The 16,345-nt window shown below is 40.1% G+C and overlaps 1 protein-coding gene across 10 annotated transcripts in view; it reads left to right on the plus strand.

Annotated features, from left to right (window-relative positions):
- tasor (transcription activation suppressor) overlaps window positions 1–16,345 on the plus strand; it is a 119,934-nt gene that overhangs the window by 44,132 nt on the left and 59,457 nt on the right. For 9 of the 10 annotated variants that reach the window (XR_010002605.1, XR_010002607.1, XR_010002606.1 and 6 more), the window contains exons 17-20: window positions 2,632–2,688; window positions 10,520–11,463; window positions 15,368–15,490; window positions 15,679–15,838. Coding sequence is in view for 4 of the 10 variants with exons in the window: in XM_062969880.1 (XP_062825950.1) it covers window positions 2,632–2,688; window positions 10,520–11,463; window positions 15,368–15,490; window positions 15,679–15,838 (1,284 nt within the window). In the remaining 6 variants the exon portion in view is untranslated. The remainder of the gene's footprint in view (window positions 1–2,631; window positions 2,689–10,519; window positions 11,464–15,367; window positions 15,491–15,678; window positions 15,839–16,345) is intronic. The other variant, XM_003217753.4, reaches the window with a different exon arrangement.

Genomic DNA, 16,345 nt, shown 5'->3' on the forward strand with positions numbered 1-16,345 from the left:
CTGGAATGGGCACATGTGCAAGCATGCCAAAAGCGTGACAGTTGTGGTAGATGTTATGTGACTCAAAACAATTAGAACATCTTTAGCTTTGATCCTCTTGTGGAGTCTTCAACAAGCCTCAGGAAGGAAGACCTTATCAAGGAGGGAACTGAAGGTCGAGCTGATGACTTGGATGCAGCAAGACGGTGTTAAGTGGATTTTTCCATGTTGACTACGAGGCCAAGATATCGCAAGAAGCAAAGTATGAAGTCTATGTTCTCCTGTAGGCAACAAGCAACAAAAAGCCAATCACCGAGATAGCGGTATATTGTGACATTGCTAGTTTTGAGGTGAGTGACTACCTCTGCTATCACTTTCATGAACACTCTTGGAGCAGGACCTGGTACTGATACGCACTCTTCCCAGTGCAAAAGGCCAAAGACTTTCGGTAGGTCAGATATATCCTTATGTAGAAATAGGCATCTTTTCGATCCAACATCGTAAACCAATCGTCGTGCTGGAGCAAAGGCAGTATTGACGAAACTGACACCATTCAAAACCACTTTGTTTTTAAAAAGGTGTTCACAAAACAGAAGTCCAGGATTGGGTAGAGACCTCCATCCTTCTTTGGAATAGAAAAGTAGCGGGGGAAGCAGGCCTATCAAGAGTCCTTTTTGTAAAGGGGTTATATTTCTGTATTATTTTCTTCAGTATTGGAGGGAATTGAAGAGTTTGGTGGTCAGTATCCATTGGGATTTATAGCCAAATTAGAGCACCCAGCAGTTTCGGGTGAAAGCAGGCTAGGGTGGAATTTGGAGAGATGGTGTCCAAATACAGGTGTCATGTTAAGAACTGTAGGCGGCAATGGAATGGGAGTGATCACATAAGCAGTATTAACCCAGCCCTTGCAAGTCTGTTTTTCTGCTATTTAAGATCAACAGACTTGGATATTTGCCAGTACCACTGATTGCTTCCACCCTGCAGAGGGAAACTATCAAAAGGAGGATTGACCTTTCGATCTCTGAGTAGGTAGGGGGAGCCAGCCGACTGCAAAACTGCTGGGAACTCTGCCATCAATTCTGAAAGGAAGCGTAGTGTTGATGGTTGAAGCTATAATTCATGACTGACGTCCTCTTCTTCACCTTGGAATCCGTAGATTCATTGAACAACCCAGCATCATCAAAGGGAAAGGTTTTCAAACAGAGCTTCTTTTCAAAACGTGGACAGTGTTGTCTTAACCTTGTCATCCAAGTGGTAAAAAGGAGCGATAGGGTCTCAACACATCACTCTACCTGCACTCCCGATCTGCCTGGACAGAGATAAGACTGACTCAAACGGGACTGAGCCTTGTGCACAATGATGGAGTTTGGCTTTGGGTGGTGCGAAAGTCAAAACAGTTTCGAGTCACTGGCTTGGTACCAGGTTTTTACCTTCTTTGATATAGGTGGCACAGAGGAATGAGTGGATCGCTCTCATCACATGCAGCAAGTAAGGTGAAAATGGCAGGTGTGCAGCCCCAGAGGCGGGAGTCATCGACACATAACAGACCATTGCCTCTGATACAAAACGAGGTTTATTCAACATAAGCACTATAATTGTAACTAAAAACTCTATCAAGAGTCAATAAAGCAATGTACAGTGTATCATTCAAACATTACAAACAGTGCTCTGGGCATGCACAGATTACACAGTTGTATGAATTCACAGATGACCCTTCAAGAGAAATAGAGCTACAGATTAAGCAACCTGTCCTTACTGTGAAGATGTATTTTGAGTCAATGCAGAAGAGGAATCCTCACTTCTCTGGGCTGTGGCTACTTTTTCTCCGGGAAGTCTTCTGTTTGGGGTCTGTTGTGGGACATTAAGGTCCAGGGCTCTTTAGAGTCTGTTGTTTTTCAATTTGTAGTCATTATTCAAACGAAAACTGAAAAGGAGGGATCTGGAAAAATCTAAAGTACCAAAAAGTTATGTTGTCATATGATTTCCCAACTCTCTATGCATAATGGCACATCTGCTTGATGTAATCTTTATTTCTTTGATTTACTCTGTTTTTGTTAGCTGCTACCATAACTTTTCAAAAATTTTAGCATTTTTCTGAATATTCCAAAAGGAGTGACTAATAGAAAATAGTAATTCTTCTGTGGCTGGTTTCTCAAGAGTTCTTTTTTTACTGACTTTTTTCTCAGTGGGAGTATTTTTTGTTAGAATATTTAAACAAATTCTGGATTTACTTGCTTTTTGTGGAAGTTGCCATTTTTAATAAATTATAAAGACTGTAGGATAAATTACTATAAATGCCACATTGCATTTTTTAAATTCATGAATCAAAACTCTTTGTCAGAACATGGGCATGGAAGCAGCAGTAGCATGATTAGGTAACTCAAACTCTAGTACACCTAAATGTTTAAAATGGGAATTTATCTTCTGCTTTTGCAGTTCCAATATATTTAAGTAACTGGAATTCAAATATTCAGTTGAACAAAAACAATTCCATCATACCCAAAGATAATAGAAATTAAAAACAATAACGTGTCTTAAACCCTTTAAAGTAGGTAATTCTAAATAGATTTGTTAACACTAAGAAGTGTGTGAGAGGATATACGTAATGCATATTGAGAAACTCTAAACTTGCTAACTGCTGCTCTCCTTCAGGAGGGGCAGGAAGAGTTCCTGAGGAACAACTGAGAATGCATGGCGATAACCAAACAGGTGAGAAGGTTGGCCTTCACTGCTTATGCCCTTTGCTGTCCAAATAGGTAGGGGAGAATCTTTTCTTCGTATTGAATTTTTGACAAGAAACTGACAACCAGTTTGGTCATTTCACATAGCTTGGAAAATTAATCCACTGAAGCAAGTATATTCAGAGTTTGAAACTTGAGAAGTACAGGCTATTTAAGGCATGATTGAGTGAAGTGCTGCTTGCTGGATGTTATTGAGCTGCATCTTCCATTGTCCTTAACTGGCATAGCCAATGGTGAGCAATTCTGAGAGTTGCAGTGCAAAAATATTAGGAAAACTAGATTGTGTAGATTGGTGTGGCTGTAACAAATTCCATGTCTAGATCAAAATAGAAATAGAAATGATGGTTGCTCACCTGTAACCATGTTTCTTCAGGTAGTGATCAGTGAAATTAGCCCATATGGTACTTGGTGCAATCAATCTGAAAAGCTGAAGGCTTGTAGCTACGGCCTCACCAGAGGGTAATATAGGACAAGGAAGGGGCTGTAGCCTTAGTTCCCTGCTGCCATGCTGCGGCTCAAGGCTTGAGGCATGTGTTTGAGGAGGATTGTGCTAATTTCACAGATCACCACTCGAAGAAACATGGTTACAGGTAAGCATCCATATTTTCTTCTTCATAGCATCTGTTGCAGTAAGCACATATGGTAGACTAGCAAGCTACGTACTTTGGTCGGTAGGTGTCATACCATTGCCGAGAAGGGAACAACTTTGCCAAGTGCAGCATACTTTCTAGACTGAATGTCCATCTTGTAATGTGTTGCAAACATGAGCAGGGTGGACCAGATTGCCGCTCGACAGATGTCATCCAGAGGAATGCCTCGTAGATATGCTATCGAGGTAGCAACTGCCTTAGTAAAATGGGTTCTCAAGTGGGTGGTGGGTCTTTGCCGGCTAGTTGGTAGGCCAGCTTAATGGTAGAGATCACCCAAGCCGATAGATGTTGAGGTGAGACAGACATCCCTTTGGAGTCATTGCGGTATTTCAAAAAGAGCCTTGGGGTCTTACGGAAGTCCCTTGTTCTGTCCAGGTAAAAAGCTAGTGCCCTACAGGCATCAAGTGAGTGAAGGGATCGCTCAAGGTTTGTGGAGGGATTCTGAAAGAAGCCTGGCAGAATGATCTCTTGCATCATGGAAGGCGAAGGCGACCTTGGGCAGCAAGGTGACATCTGCCGCAGGATTACTTTTATCATGATGAAAACGGAGATAGGGCTCATCCACACGTAAGGCGTAGAGTTTACTGGCACATTGAGCAGACATAACTCACTAAAAAAGCTGTTTTCCATGACACATGAGTGATGTCAGCAGAAGCCATGAGCTCGAAGGGGGCCTTCATTAGTGTTGACAAGACCAAATCCAGATGCCAGGATGGTGGCAGAGGGGTTCACTGGAGGTTGAAGATTTCTGTAGTCTCGGAGAAAGAATTGTATCAGAGGATCCTGAAAGCATGAGGAGCCTCCTGCTCACCCCTGGTATGCCGATATTGCGGAGAGAGAACATTTGAGGGATGACAGGGCAAGTCTGTCCTGAGTGAGCAACTGGAGAAACTTTAGAAGCAATGCTGTGGGTGCTTCTAATGGCTGTACGCTGTGTTGATGAGTGAAAACAGCAGTCAGCTCCCATCTTGCCACATAGGACTGCTGTTTCGAGGGTCTGGGTGGCATTCAAGATTTGTGTTACAGCTGTAGAGAGGGGTGCGGAAGAATCTGCCATGCCATAAGGCGGAGGGTCTCCAGGTCGGGATGAAATACTGCACCCCCTTGAGTGATGAGAAGGTCCGGTCATTTTGTGAGGGGGAAATGGTCCCCTGTCGACATCATGTTGAAGAATGTGAACCATGGCTGCCGTGTTCACCATGATGCGACGAAAATGCCATCAATGTTGTCTGCGTGAGCTTTCGCATCCACTCTCGTCAGCAGGAGTATCGGTGGATACAGGTAAATAAAAGGCTGGTTCAAATTGAACAGGAAGGAATCCTCTAGAGACCCGTTGTGTTCGTCCTGTGGCCTTCTGGTTCAGTAGAGGGGGGCACTTCGTATTTTGTGGTGTTGCAAAAAGGTCGATGGAGGGTTTCCCCCATCGTTGGAACAAGTGAGTTGCCTCGTCCTGATGCAAGGACCACTCATGGTCTGTTGGGCAAGTCCTGCTGAGATGGTCTGCCACCAATTTATCCTGTCCTGGAAGATACACCCCAGGGGATACACCAATTCCAGCTCTCTAGCATGAGATTAAGCAGGGAACGAGATCTTGTTCCCCCCTGCTTTCTCAGGTAACAATTGGCAGTGGTGTTGTCCATACGGACTTGCACAATGTGCCCGCAAAGAGATTGTTTGTGTGCTTTCTGAATGGCAGTGAGTTCTAGCAGGTTGATGTGCGAAACTGCTTCAGCTGGTGTCCACAGGCCCTGTATTGCTATGGAGCCAAAATGCGCTCCATAGAATGGCACCCCATCCTTGGAGAGAGGCATCCGTGGTGACTACTTACGATGGCCCTTGTGGATGGAAAGGCATGCCAACACAAATACTGCGGTGTGATGTCTACCAACGCAGATAGCGATGTATGGCCGAGGGTGCCGCAAGGAGTCGGTGAGGGCTGTATTGGAGCGGATTGGACACCCTCAAAAACCATGGCTGCAATGGCCGGAACCGGAGGTGAGCGAATGGAGTCACCACCATCATTGAGGCCGTATTGTAGTGAACCACGCTCCTCGAGGGAGGAGTGGGAGGATCATGTGCAGCGTCACCATCATGAACCTGTGTGGTCAGATGTACTGGTTAAGGCCTATCAAGTCTAAGATTGGCCTCTAATCTCCATCCTTTTTGGGACAAGAAAATAAATAGAGAAAAAGGCCAAAGGAAAATGAGAAGGGTACAACAGCACAATCGCTCCTTTAAGGAGAGGGAAGCACATATTATTCCAAAATACTGAGAAAGGTGGTGTAATCCATACGACACCCACTCGCGGAGTTGTCTCAAATTCACTGGCATAGTCATGTTGAATGGCGTCAAGTATCCACTTGTCAGTTGTAATACCTTGCCATGCAGAATAATAATCAGCAAGCCATGTGCTGAAACGAATGTGCCATGGCTGGTGTTCAGAGATTCCACCTGAAGTTGGAGCCCCTGGGATGTCTTGAAGTTGTGAAAGTGGAGGGGCACTGGGACCATGTCAGGAGGATACCCATGTAAAGAAGGAATGACGAGTGTTGCTAAAAACAACACTTTCTCTTAGACTGATTGCGCCCTTTGCCCTGCTGGCATGCCTTGAGTTGCGCTTGCTATGGATTTTTTTTTTTTTACTGTGCTGAGGACCGACCAGACAGCAGGTAAGGTCTCGGAAAATACAAAGTAGATGGGAGGGCCTCTATCCGTGATTGATACGTAGGTTGTTGGAAGCCAAACTTCCTTGCTGCCTGCTGGACCTCCTGCAACTCTTTAAGATTGGTGTTTGCATCTGGGTTAAAGAGACCATCATCATGGACTGGGAGGTCCTCAGCTAAGATCTTGCCTTCCTCTGACAACGTTGATGTGCGAAGCCAAGCGTGTCTATGAAGGGATGTAGCTATGCAAAAACATTCCCTACTGTGTCAGCTGCATGCTGGGCCATGTCCTTCTGAGTGTGTCCCACAAGGAGTGGTTACCGATGATACGCCTTAGCCATCATTTGCTGATCTGAAGGAAGGAGGTCAAGGTAGGGAGCAATCTTTTGCCACAAAAAATCCTGCTACAACACCATATAGGCACCATAATGCACTATGCGGGTAACCAGGCCCGCATTTGTACTGTATGTGCCTTCTCATAGTATCAAGTTTTTTCAAGCTTTCCTTCTCATGGTTTCAGAGAGGTTCCTATTAAACTGCTGCAAAGGGTGACATAGGTCTCCGCCGTTAGCCAAATCGCCTTTTTTCGTCTTTGGCAGGTTAGATGGCTAGCCTCCTATCTGTCTAGGGACGACCTAGCTATGGTGATCCAGGCTACGGTCATATCAAGACTGGGCTACTGTAACGCCTTTTACATTGGCCTTCCTGTGTCGGTGATCCAGAAGCTCAAATTGGTGCAAAATGCAGTTGCCCGGCTCCTTGCGGGAGTCCTGATGAGAGTACTTACCTTTAAGGCCTTACATGGTCTATGGCCGATGTACCTGAGGGACCGCCTCACCTCCTACAAACCCCAGAGATCCCTCCGTTCTGAGGACCAAGACCTATTGGAAGTCCCCAGTTTTAAGACCTCGCATCTAACAACAACTAGACGCAGAGCCTTTTCAGCAGTGGCACCATCTCTCTGGAACACACTGCCACCTGAAGTTTGTGCCTTACGGGACTTATCAGCCTTTCGCAGGGCATGTAAGACACACCTGTTTCGGCAGGCTTTTGATTTCTGTTATTGATATTTTTAAAAGATGTTTTAAGATGTTTTAAAGATGTTTTTAAATTTTTAGATGTTAGCCTGTTCTAGATGTAAGCCGCCCTGAGCCCTAGGGGAGTGGCAGCATATAAGTTTGAATAATAAATAAAAAAATAAAAAAGGAACTAAGGCTACAGCCCTTCCTTGGCCTATATTACCCTCTGGTGAGGGTGAGCAAGGTCATATCTACAAGCCTTCAGCTTTTCAGGGGTTTCCGTTGATTGCTGCATGTGTGCACCAAGTACCATATGTGCTTATTTCAACAGACATCACAAAGGAGAAAAGCTTTATTTGGAACAACATGCTTTGTTACTGGATTGGGCAACCTTGTGTGTTAACTATTGTCGTACGAGTATAAATGATTAGGATGTAATGGCCTTGCAGCTTTAAAGCCTGGCTGTTTCCTCCCTGAGTGAATTTTTTTTTGGGAGGTGTTAGCTGGCCCTGATTGTTTCCTGTCTGGAATTCCCTTGTTTTCAGAGTGGTGTTCTTTGCAGTATTTTATGTGCTTCTACTGTCTGTGGCCCTGAGAAAACAGAGGATTTGCCAGATTTTGATGATGGGAATACTTTGTTGGGAGGTGTTAGCTGGCCCTGATTGTTTCCTGTGTAGAATTCTCCTGTTTTCAGAGTGTTGTTCTTTATTTGGTGTTCTGATTTTAGAGATTGTATTGTTCTGTTTTATTATACCACATTAATTTTTATATATTCTGATTTTAGTGTTTTTGAATACTTGGAGCCAGATTGTGTTCATTTTCACGGTTGACTGCAACATAATAATAATAATAATAATAATAATAATAATAATAATAATAATAATAATAATAATAGTAATGATAGTAATAATAATGACTTTGGTAATACACAGTGCTTCACTCCCTCCTCAGCTTCCTTTCTGGAAGAATCCTTTCTTGGGAGGTGTTAGCTAGCCCTGATTGTTTCCTTTGTGGAATTTCCAATTTCCCTGCTTTCAGACTGTTGGTCTTTATTTACTGTCCAGGTTTTAGAGATTATATTGTTCTGCATTATTCTATCCCAGTAATTATTTCATATTAAAGTAGAATCTCACTTATCCAACATTCGCTTATACAATGTTCTGGATTATCCAATGCAGTCTGCCTTTTCATAATCAATGTTTTTGTAGTCAGTGTTTTAAATTGATTGTGATATTTTAGTGGTAAATTTGTAAATACAGTACAGTAGAGTCTCACTTACCCAACATAAATGGGCCGGCAGAATGTTGGATAAGCGAATATGTTGGATAATGAGGCATTAAGGAAAAGCCTATTAAACATCAAATTAGGTTATGATTTTACAAATGAAGCATCAAAACATCATGTTAGACAACAAATTTGGCAGAAAAAGTAGTTCAATACGCAGTAATGCTATGTAGTAATTACTGTATTTATGAATTTATCACCAAAATATCATGATATATTGAAAACATTGACTACAAAAATGCGTTGGATAATCCAGAACGTTGGATAAGTGAGACTCTACTGTAATTACTACATAGCATTACTGCGCATGGAACTACTTTTTCTGTCAAATTTGTTGTATAATATGATGTTTTGGTGCTTAATTTGTATAATGATTACCTAATTTGATGTTTAATCGGCTTTTCCTGAATCCCTTCTTATTATCCAACATATTCACTTATCCTGCCGACCTGTTTATGTTGGATAAGTGAGACTCTACTGTATATTGATAATCTTATATTATCTGCTTAGAACTGGATTATATGAGGCCCCTTCTTCACAGCTGTATAAAATGCACACTGAAGTGGATTATATGGTAGTGTGGAGTCAAGATAATCCAGTGCAAAGCAGATAATATAAGATTATATTATAAATGGGTTATATAGCTGTGTGGAAGGGCCTTGAGTCTACACTGCCATATAATCCAGTGCAAATTAGATAATCTGTGGAAGAAGCCTAAGTGAGGCCTAAATCTGCCTGTCCCCTAACTGAACCCTGGCTGTCCCTTGGCTGAGTTGGTTGCTAGGAGACCAAGTGGGCAGAGATTAGCCCTCTAAACTGGCAGCAATTGGATAAAAACAATTATTGATCTCCCTCTAATTAGAACTTTATTTTTCTTTTCTTTTTGTTGTATCAACCTAGAGGTGTAGATGATGGGTTGTGTTGTCAAATTTCGAGGTTGGGGGGCCTGTAGTTTGGTTGTTTTGTGGGTCGCCGTGATGCCATCACTCATTTATATATATAGATGTGATCCGCTCTGAGTCCCCTTTGGGGTGAGAAGGGTGGAATATAAATACTGTAAATAAAGAAATAAATAAACAACTAGTTTTGTTTAAGGATATGCCTCCTAGAATTTTGATGAAAGGATTATACTTTTTTGTCAAAAAAGTAGGCAAAAGATAACATTTATTTGTGAAAAACTGGAGGGAGTCTTAATGTTAATCAAAAGAGATTTAGATTAAACACAGTGAGGTATACCTCACAACCTCTGAGAATGCCTGCCTTAGATGTGGGCGAAATGTCAGGAGAGAAAATTTCTGGAACATGGCCATACAGCCTGAAAGACTCACAGCAACCCAACTTTTAGATTGTATCATTTCACTGCAGGTGATAACAGGTATACTTCAGTTATAACAAAGTAGAGATGATTAGATATTCCTTCTTTAAGTGAAAATCTGGTATCATGGAGGAAAATAACAGGAACAGTAATAATAATAATAATAATAATAATAATAATAATAATAATAATAATTTATTTAGATACCACCCTATTTAACCCCAAGAGGATTCAGGGCAGTTTCCAACATACAAACTATTTAATTGCTAATAGAAAACCATACAGCAAGATAGACACCATAAAAGAAAACATATAATCCTGCTAAAAACCAAAAAATTAAAATCAGGTTTTAGTCTATTCCTTCAGATGGGTTCAAAGTAACAATGGCCAGTAGGTTTCTAAACCCCAGAAAAGAAGAGCAATCCAACATGTTTCAGCAAGCTATTTGTTTCAAACTAACATTAGATAGATGCAAAATTAAACAACCAGGTCTAGTAAGTGTTGCAAAAGTAAACAAAATATTTTGAATCTTCTAAAGACTATGTGAAAGTTGCTTTTAAAATGCATTCAGGCATGACTTTCTCTACCATCCTCAACTTTTCCATTTTGAAGTGCAGATTTATGGGCTGGGTGTACCTGGTGAGGCAAGCTTACCTACTCTTCCTGTTTCTCTCTGTTTGGCTATTTGTGCAATGCTTTGTAGGGGATTCCTATTTACCCTGTATGTTTTAGGGCAGTGTTTCGCAAACTGGTCTACTGATCTTTAAGGTGCACTTAAGCAGAACCCATTGGGTTTGACAATGTAAATGTTTAAGGAAGGCACTTGATGGTTTTTAAAAATGACATAAGGTTGACTCTTCCTTTGTAGGCTTGAAATCTCGAGATGAATTGTTTGCTTATTCACCACCAAAGGATGCATCTGAAAATGATCCACGTGCAATAAGTAGGCGAAGAAATTGTGATTATCCATCTACATGCTCTGCATTTTCAGACTCACAAGAGGGAAGAATAGAAGATGAAGTAAATATAGAGCAAGAGACAAAATTTGAAGAACAGCTTGAAACTGAGACAAATTACTGTATGTCAACTTCCATAAATGGACTAATAGAAACAGCAATATTAGAAGAATACACTCTATTTACCAGCAAAATTCAGGAGATGTTGAAGCAGAAGAATATTATTTATGCCAGTAGAATATCCAGACCTGTTATTTCAGCCCAGGAAAGGGTTATGAGACTTTCTGAATATATATGTTTACAGGCATCGGATATTGCTGTCCAAGAATATGTAGAAAGACTGAGTGAAAACCTCAACAACGTTATTTTGACATCTTCATGTGGCATCCAAAGTGTTCCCATTACTTGCAGTTCTGAACTGGTAAATGACTCAGATGATACAGAATTGAATCTGCCATCAGTAGAGATTGTGCCTCTCTCAGGCGACCTTGACATGGAGCAATTTCCAGAGCCACCATGCAGCAAGGTGGAAGGAGATTCATTCATTGATGAACAGGATCACTTAAAAACCTTTGACACAGGAAAAGAACACAGCCCACTGAGTGCCAACATGGAAATGAAGTTGGCAGCAGAACCAAATGTCTGTAGTGCTGACCCTGTGCAGCAGACAGATAAGGTGTCGAAGGTGGCAGATAATTCAAAGGTTACAACCAAGACGGCTGTGGTTGGCCTTATAAGCCAGTTAAAACCTGAAGTATTTGACAGTATTGTCAAAATAATGCAAGATGTACAAAAAAACACTGTGAAATTTTACATCTATGAAGAGCAAGAGAGCACACTTTGTAAAGAAATAAAGGTATGTTTTCCTTTCTTATGAAGCCTGTATGCACATGCACATGTGAGTCATTTGTATGCTTACCCTGAGTATTTTAGGAAATACAGTTACGTTCAGTGAATACAAATAGGAAAAGTGTAAGTAAGAAAGTGCTCTGTTCACATATTCACTTGTTGAGTGCTTTGCAATTTATATTCTGATTTCATTGTTATTTTGGTATTTCATCCATGTGATATATTTGGGAAATGATAGAGACAATAATAGTAATACAGTGAGACCCCAGTATTCGCTGGGGTTACATTTTTGGCCAGATCATCATTTATCTGAAACCATGGATACAGCAAAACATTATATCAGCTGAATTCTGATCCCAGCATATGCCATAGAATTGCCCTGGAAGAACTAAACATTCCTAGAGTGACCTTATTTTTTTGGGCACAGGTAAGTGAAACCATAGATACAAGTTCCACGGTTACAGGATCTTACTGTAAATTAGTACTTAATAATTTGTATAAATGAAGTTGCCATAGTTCTTAAACAAAAATCAAGAAAACTTTATATTGTGTTTCATAACAGCTGATTTTTTAAAACACCTGTTTCACTTAGATACATTAAGGAATGGGAAGATTACATTTTATTTTGATACATCTTTAGAATGTAACAAGGTTGGAAAACAGTTTCTTTGTTTAAAGTGATCTCATGATTTGTAGACTGAATTAAGAGATATGAAGGCCTGAAAACAACTGGGGGGAAAAGTACCCCGAAGACATTGTTTCCCTTAAAAAACTGGATTAATGGATAATAAAGAGTGTATTTAGAAAAGTATGAAATGTTTAAGGCAAGATGTTGATATATTTGTTCCATTACATTAACAATTATATAGCAGTACTTTTTATGTAAGACCGTACTGCTTGGAATAGTAGTTCATAGGTGCATGACCTTTCAGCTGCCAGTCCACAGTGTGTATCCAAGAAAGAAACAGATGTAGCACATGGACACTCATATAGTAGTGTACCCTGACATATTGAGGGCGGGGACCAACTCTCTCTTGTCTGAGAACCTGAAAAGTATTATTTATGGTATTAGATTATTGCATTTTCCAGTTGGAAAATTCTACCATACGTGGTGGTCATGTGGAGAAACCACCAACTTTTGGGAAATAATTCACACTGAAACTCAAAAAATATTTTAAAAGACTTTCCCACTTAAACCAGAATACTACCTGCTTGGATTGACAGACTCGGAGACAAAATTTAGTTTGAACGAAGACATTTTATTTACATATATAAATACATCGGCAAGAATTATATTTGCCAAACAATGGAAGTTAAAGGAGATCCCAACTAAGGAACAATGATTGGAAAAAAATCAAGAAATTTACAAAATGGATAGATTAACTTATTTGTTAAAAGAGAACAGAGGAAAACCCATTAAGAAAACTTACTGGACACAATTTGAAGACTACCTGAAAGACAACAAAGAGATTCCATAGGGGGATCTCGGTATAAAGATGAACAAAAGTACACCGGAAAATGTACAACAATCTACATTAAGGTACTGGACAGTGATTTCCCACGAAGGAAAGGATGGAAGATCAATCGAACTTTCCCTTCCCTAGCCTTCTCTCCCTTGTCTTTCCTTCCCTCTCCTCCTGATCACACCCCTCTCTTCCAAGGGATGAGCCCCCTCCCAACCACCCCCTTTTCATTCCCCTACCCACTTCCCTATGTCCCCACCCTTCTTGTATCCATTGTCTCTCCTGTTAATTTTAGTATGTATACCCTTTTGAAAATCAATAAAAATACATTTTAAAAAAAGATTATTGTATTTCTTCAATTCTAAGATGCACTTTTCCTGTAAATAAACATCTTTAAAATGGGGTGCATCTTAGAATCGTAGGTGTATCTCATGCATTTTTGTTGGTGGTGATGGTACTGAAATTAGGCTGTGTCTTACAATCAATAGCATCTTACAAGGGTTGAATGAAAAGTAATGCCTCCACCTTCATTACTTGGGTTTGGATGGGAATATTTTAATATATCGCAGAAATAATCCTTAGAATGTGCTCTTTAACTACCACTATTCACTTTTCCACATAATCACCAGACAATTTGATGCATTTCTGCCAATGATGAACAAGTTTTCTGAAGTCGTCGCGGAAGAAGTCGACGCTCTATTTCTGCAACCAGCGTGTCACAGTACCCATCATGCACAGATCTTCCGATAGCCAAGCAAAGCAATAATGTGACCCACACATTCTTGTGAAATGCCGATTATGCTTGAAATTTCTCTGAGTGATACAACGATCGTCCTGAATCAATTTGTCAACCTTTTGCTTGTGAAACTCGGTGGTTGCTGTCACTGGACGTCCAACTCTTTGTTTGTCACACAAGTCAGATGTTCCCACCTCAACTTCTTTAAACTTACTCGCCTAACGACGCAGTACTCGCATCAACACAATCACCATAAACAGCTTGCATTCTCTGATGAATCTCCTTTGGGATGACACCTTCTACTGTCAAGAATTCAATGACTGCATGTTGCTTAAGTTGCATTGACCGACTGCGCAGGGTTCCATACTTTGCACTTTAACAACACAACCGTTCAACACTAAGGCTTCTCCCCAAATTGAACTGTAGAGGAGAGAGTACTGAACAAGCCAGTACCTGCCACATAGCAGTACTGCCATCTGTTGAGGAGTTACGAAGGTGGAGGCATTACTTTTCATTCAACCCTCGTACAATTGAAGAAATATGGTATTATCATGTCTGGTCCTGGATTTATTGTCTGTTGTGTTCATTGAAATGTGTGTGTTATCTTTGTTTCTTGCTATGGAAGAATAAAACAGATTAAACAATTTGGTTTTGCAAATAATGATAATATTGATAGTTCCTTTTGTTTTGCTTGATTTTTATAATTTGTCAGAATGAAGAGATTCCATACAATTCAGAACTTTATACCTACATTGGTAATAAAAAATAAAAAATAATGGATTTTGACATTATTTTTTCAATAAACTAAATTAATCAATGGTATTTTTTATGCCAAATCAAGTTATACAGTATGATTCCTGTACCCATAGGATTTCTATCCATGGATTCAGCTACCTGCATCAAACAAAATATGCTCTCTAGGAATGTTCTTTGTATTCAGGTGGAAGTCATTCATTTCAATAGGGTTCACTGTTATCCACTGTTACCTGTTTCCATGATACGTTTAGAAATGTACCCCACATAGATACAGGCAGTCCCCAAGTTACAAACTCAATCAATCTATGAAGCAAGCTTTGGATAGCATTGGGGTTAACACCCATGTGGTGTTTGTTTTGCTGTTCAGAAGATTTCATCTTACTTTCTGTCCTTATGTAATTGGATTTTGAAAAAAAATACGTTGTGGAAATAAGGATTGGCGAGAAAGCTTCAGTGGAGATGCCTTTTCCCCATGATAACTCTTTCAGGAGTGAATTTTCCTTCCGAGGGGAAGATTTCTCTCACTTCCTGTTGTCTCACCCCCGTTCTTAACTATGGGTAATTTGTAACTCGGAATGTTTGTAATGCGGGGAATGCCTGTACAGTGGTCATGCTGTCCTTAAAACATTTTATAATCTTAAAGTAAGAAAGTATATTTTGATCATGAACAGATGCTAATTTGAATCCCCCATTTTCTGTCCCATTCCCCAGAATAAAACGGGAAATGTCCCCCCCCCCCCCCAATTTCTTTAAATGTCTTAGTGTTTTCCATCTTTAGGCAGAATGCTATAATTATAGTTTTCAAAGGGCGAAAATATGTTGTGTGTTGTTTTACTAAATAATCTCCTTGCATATAGAGCTGCCTACTAAAGTTAATGAATACCAAGTTCATTTTCGTATTTGGTGGAGGTTTTGAATGAATTATATTGGTTTAATGGTTTCTCTGCTTGGTTTAGGAATATCTTACTAAATTAGGTAATACAGAGTGCCATCCTGAGCAGTTTTTAAGAAGAAGAGCTGATTTGGATAAATTGCTTATTATTATTCAAAATGAAGATATTGCCAATCTAATTCATAAGGTACGTGGAACTCTTTGTATTCCCAGGCAACATCTGAACAGCATTTGGTGATCATTCATTTATTGGCATTCACGGCCAGAATCATTTATGTCCATAGTATTTAAAAAGTGCAGTATGCAATGTATACTTCCTTAATTTGATTTCTTTTTAATACTGTCTAATTCTGGCCACACATTTTCTTTAAATAGATACCACGTTTAGTAACTTTGAAGAGGCTTCCATGTGTCAGCTTTGCTGGTGTTGACAGTCTGGATGATGTAAAAAATCACACTTACAATGAATTATTTGTTTCTGGTGGCTTCATTGTCTCTGATGAATCAGTTCTCAATCCGGAATCTGTGACAGTTGGTAAGATGGACAGACACATTTATATTCAATAGAACCAAGGGCAGAGTGTGAAAAATATTTCAGATCCTTAATATGTCAATTTAAAGTCTAGGTATGCAGTTAGCCTAATATGTCTGTGATTTTACTTTTGTTTTAAAATATTCCTGTGGAAATGTCCTATGTAAAAACATTCTACACCTAAATACCTTAAAGGCACCAGATACCTTTTTATCTTGGAAGCTAAGTAGGGACATTTCTGGTTAATACTGGGAAAGGAGGCTGCCCACTAATACCAGGTCTTACAGACTGTATCCCAGAAGAAGAAACTGGCAAAATCTCATAGGAGTATTCCTTGTCTCAGAAAACCCTATGAAATTCATGAGGTTGTCATAAGTCAACAGGTAACTTGAGGGCAACACATAACACAGAAATAGGATTTTTTTTACATCTTTTGTACAATAAATCCCAGAATTCCTGGTCATTGCTGGCCCATACTGTCTGAGGCTTTTGAGAAATGGAATACCAGTG

The sequence above is a fragment of the Anolis carolinensis genome, chromosome 2 (assembly GCF_035594765.1).
Source record: "Anolis carolinensis isolate JA03-04 chromosome 2, rAnoCar3.1.pri, whole genome shotgun sequence".
NCBI classification, from domain to species: Eukaryota; Metazoa; Chordata; class Lepidosauria; order Squamata; family Dactyloidae; genus Anolis; species Anolis carolinensis.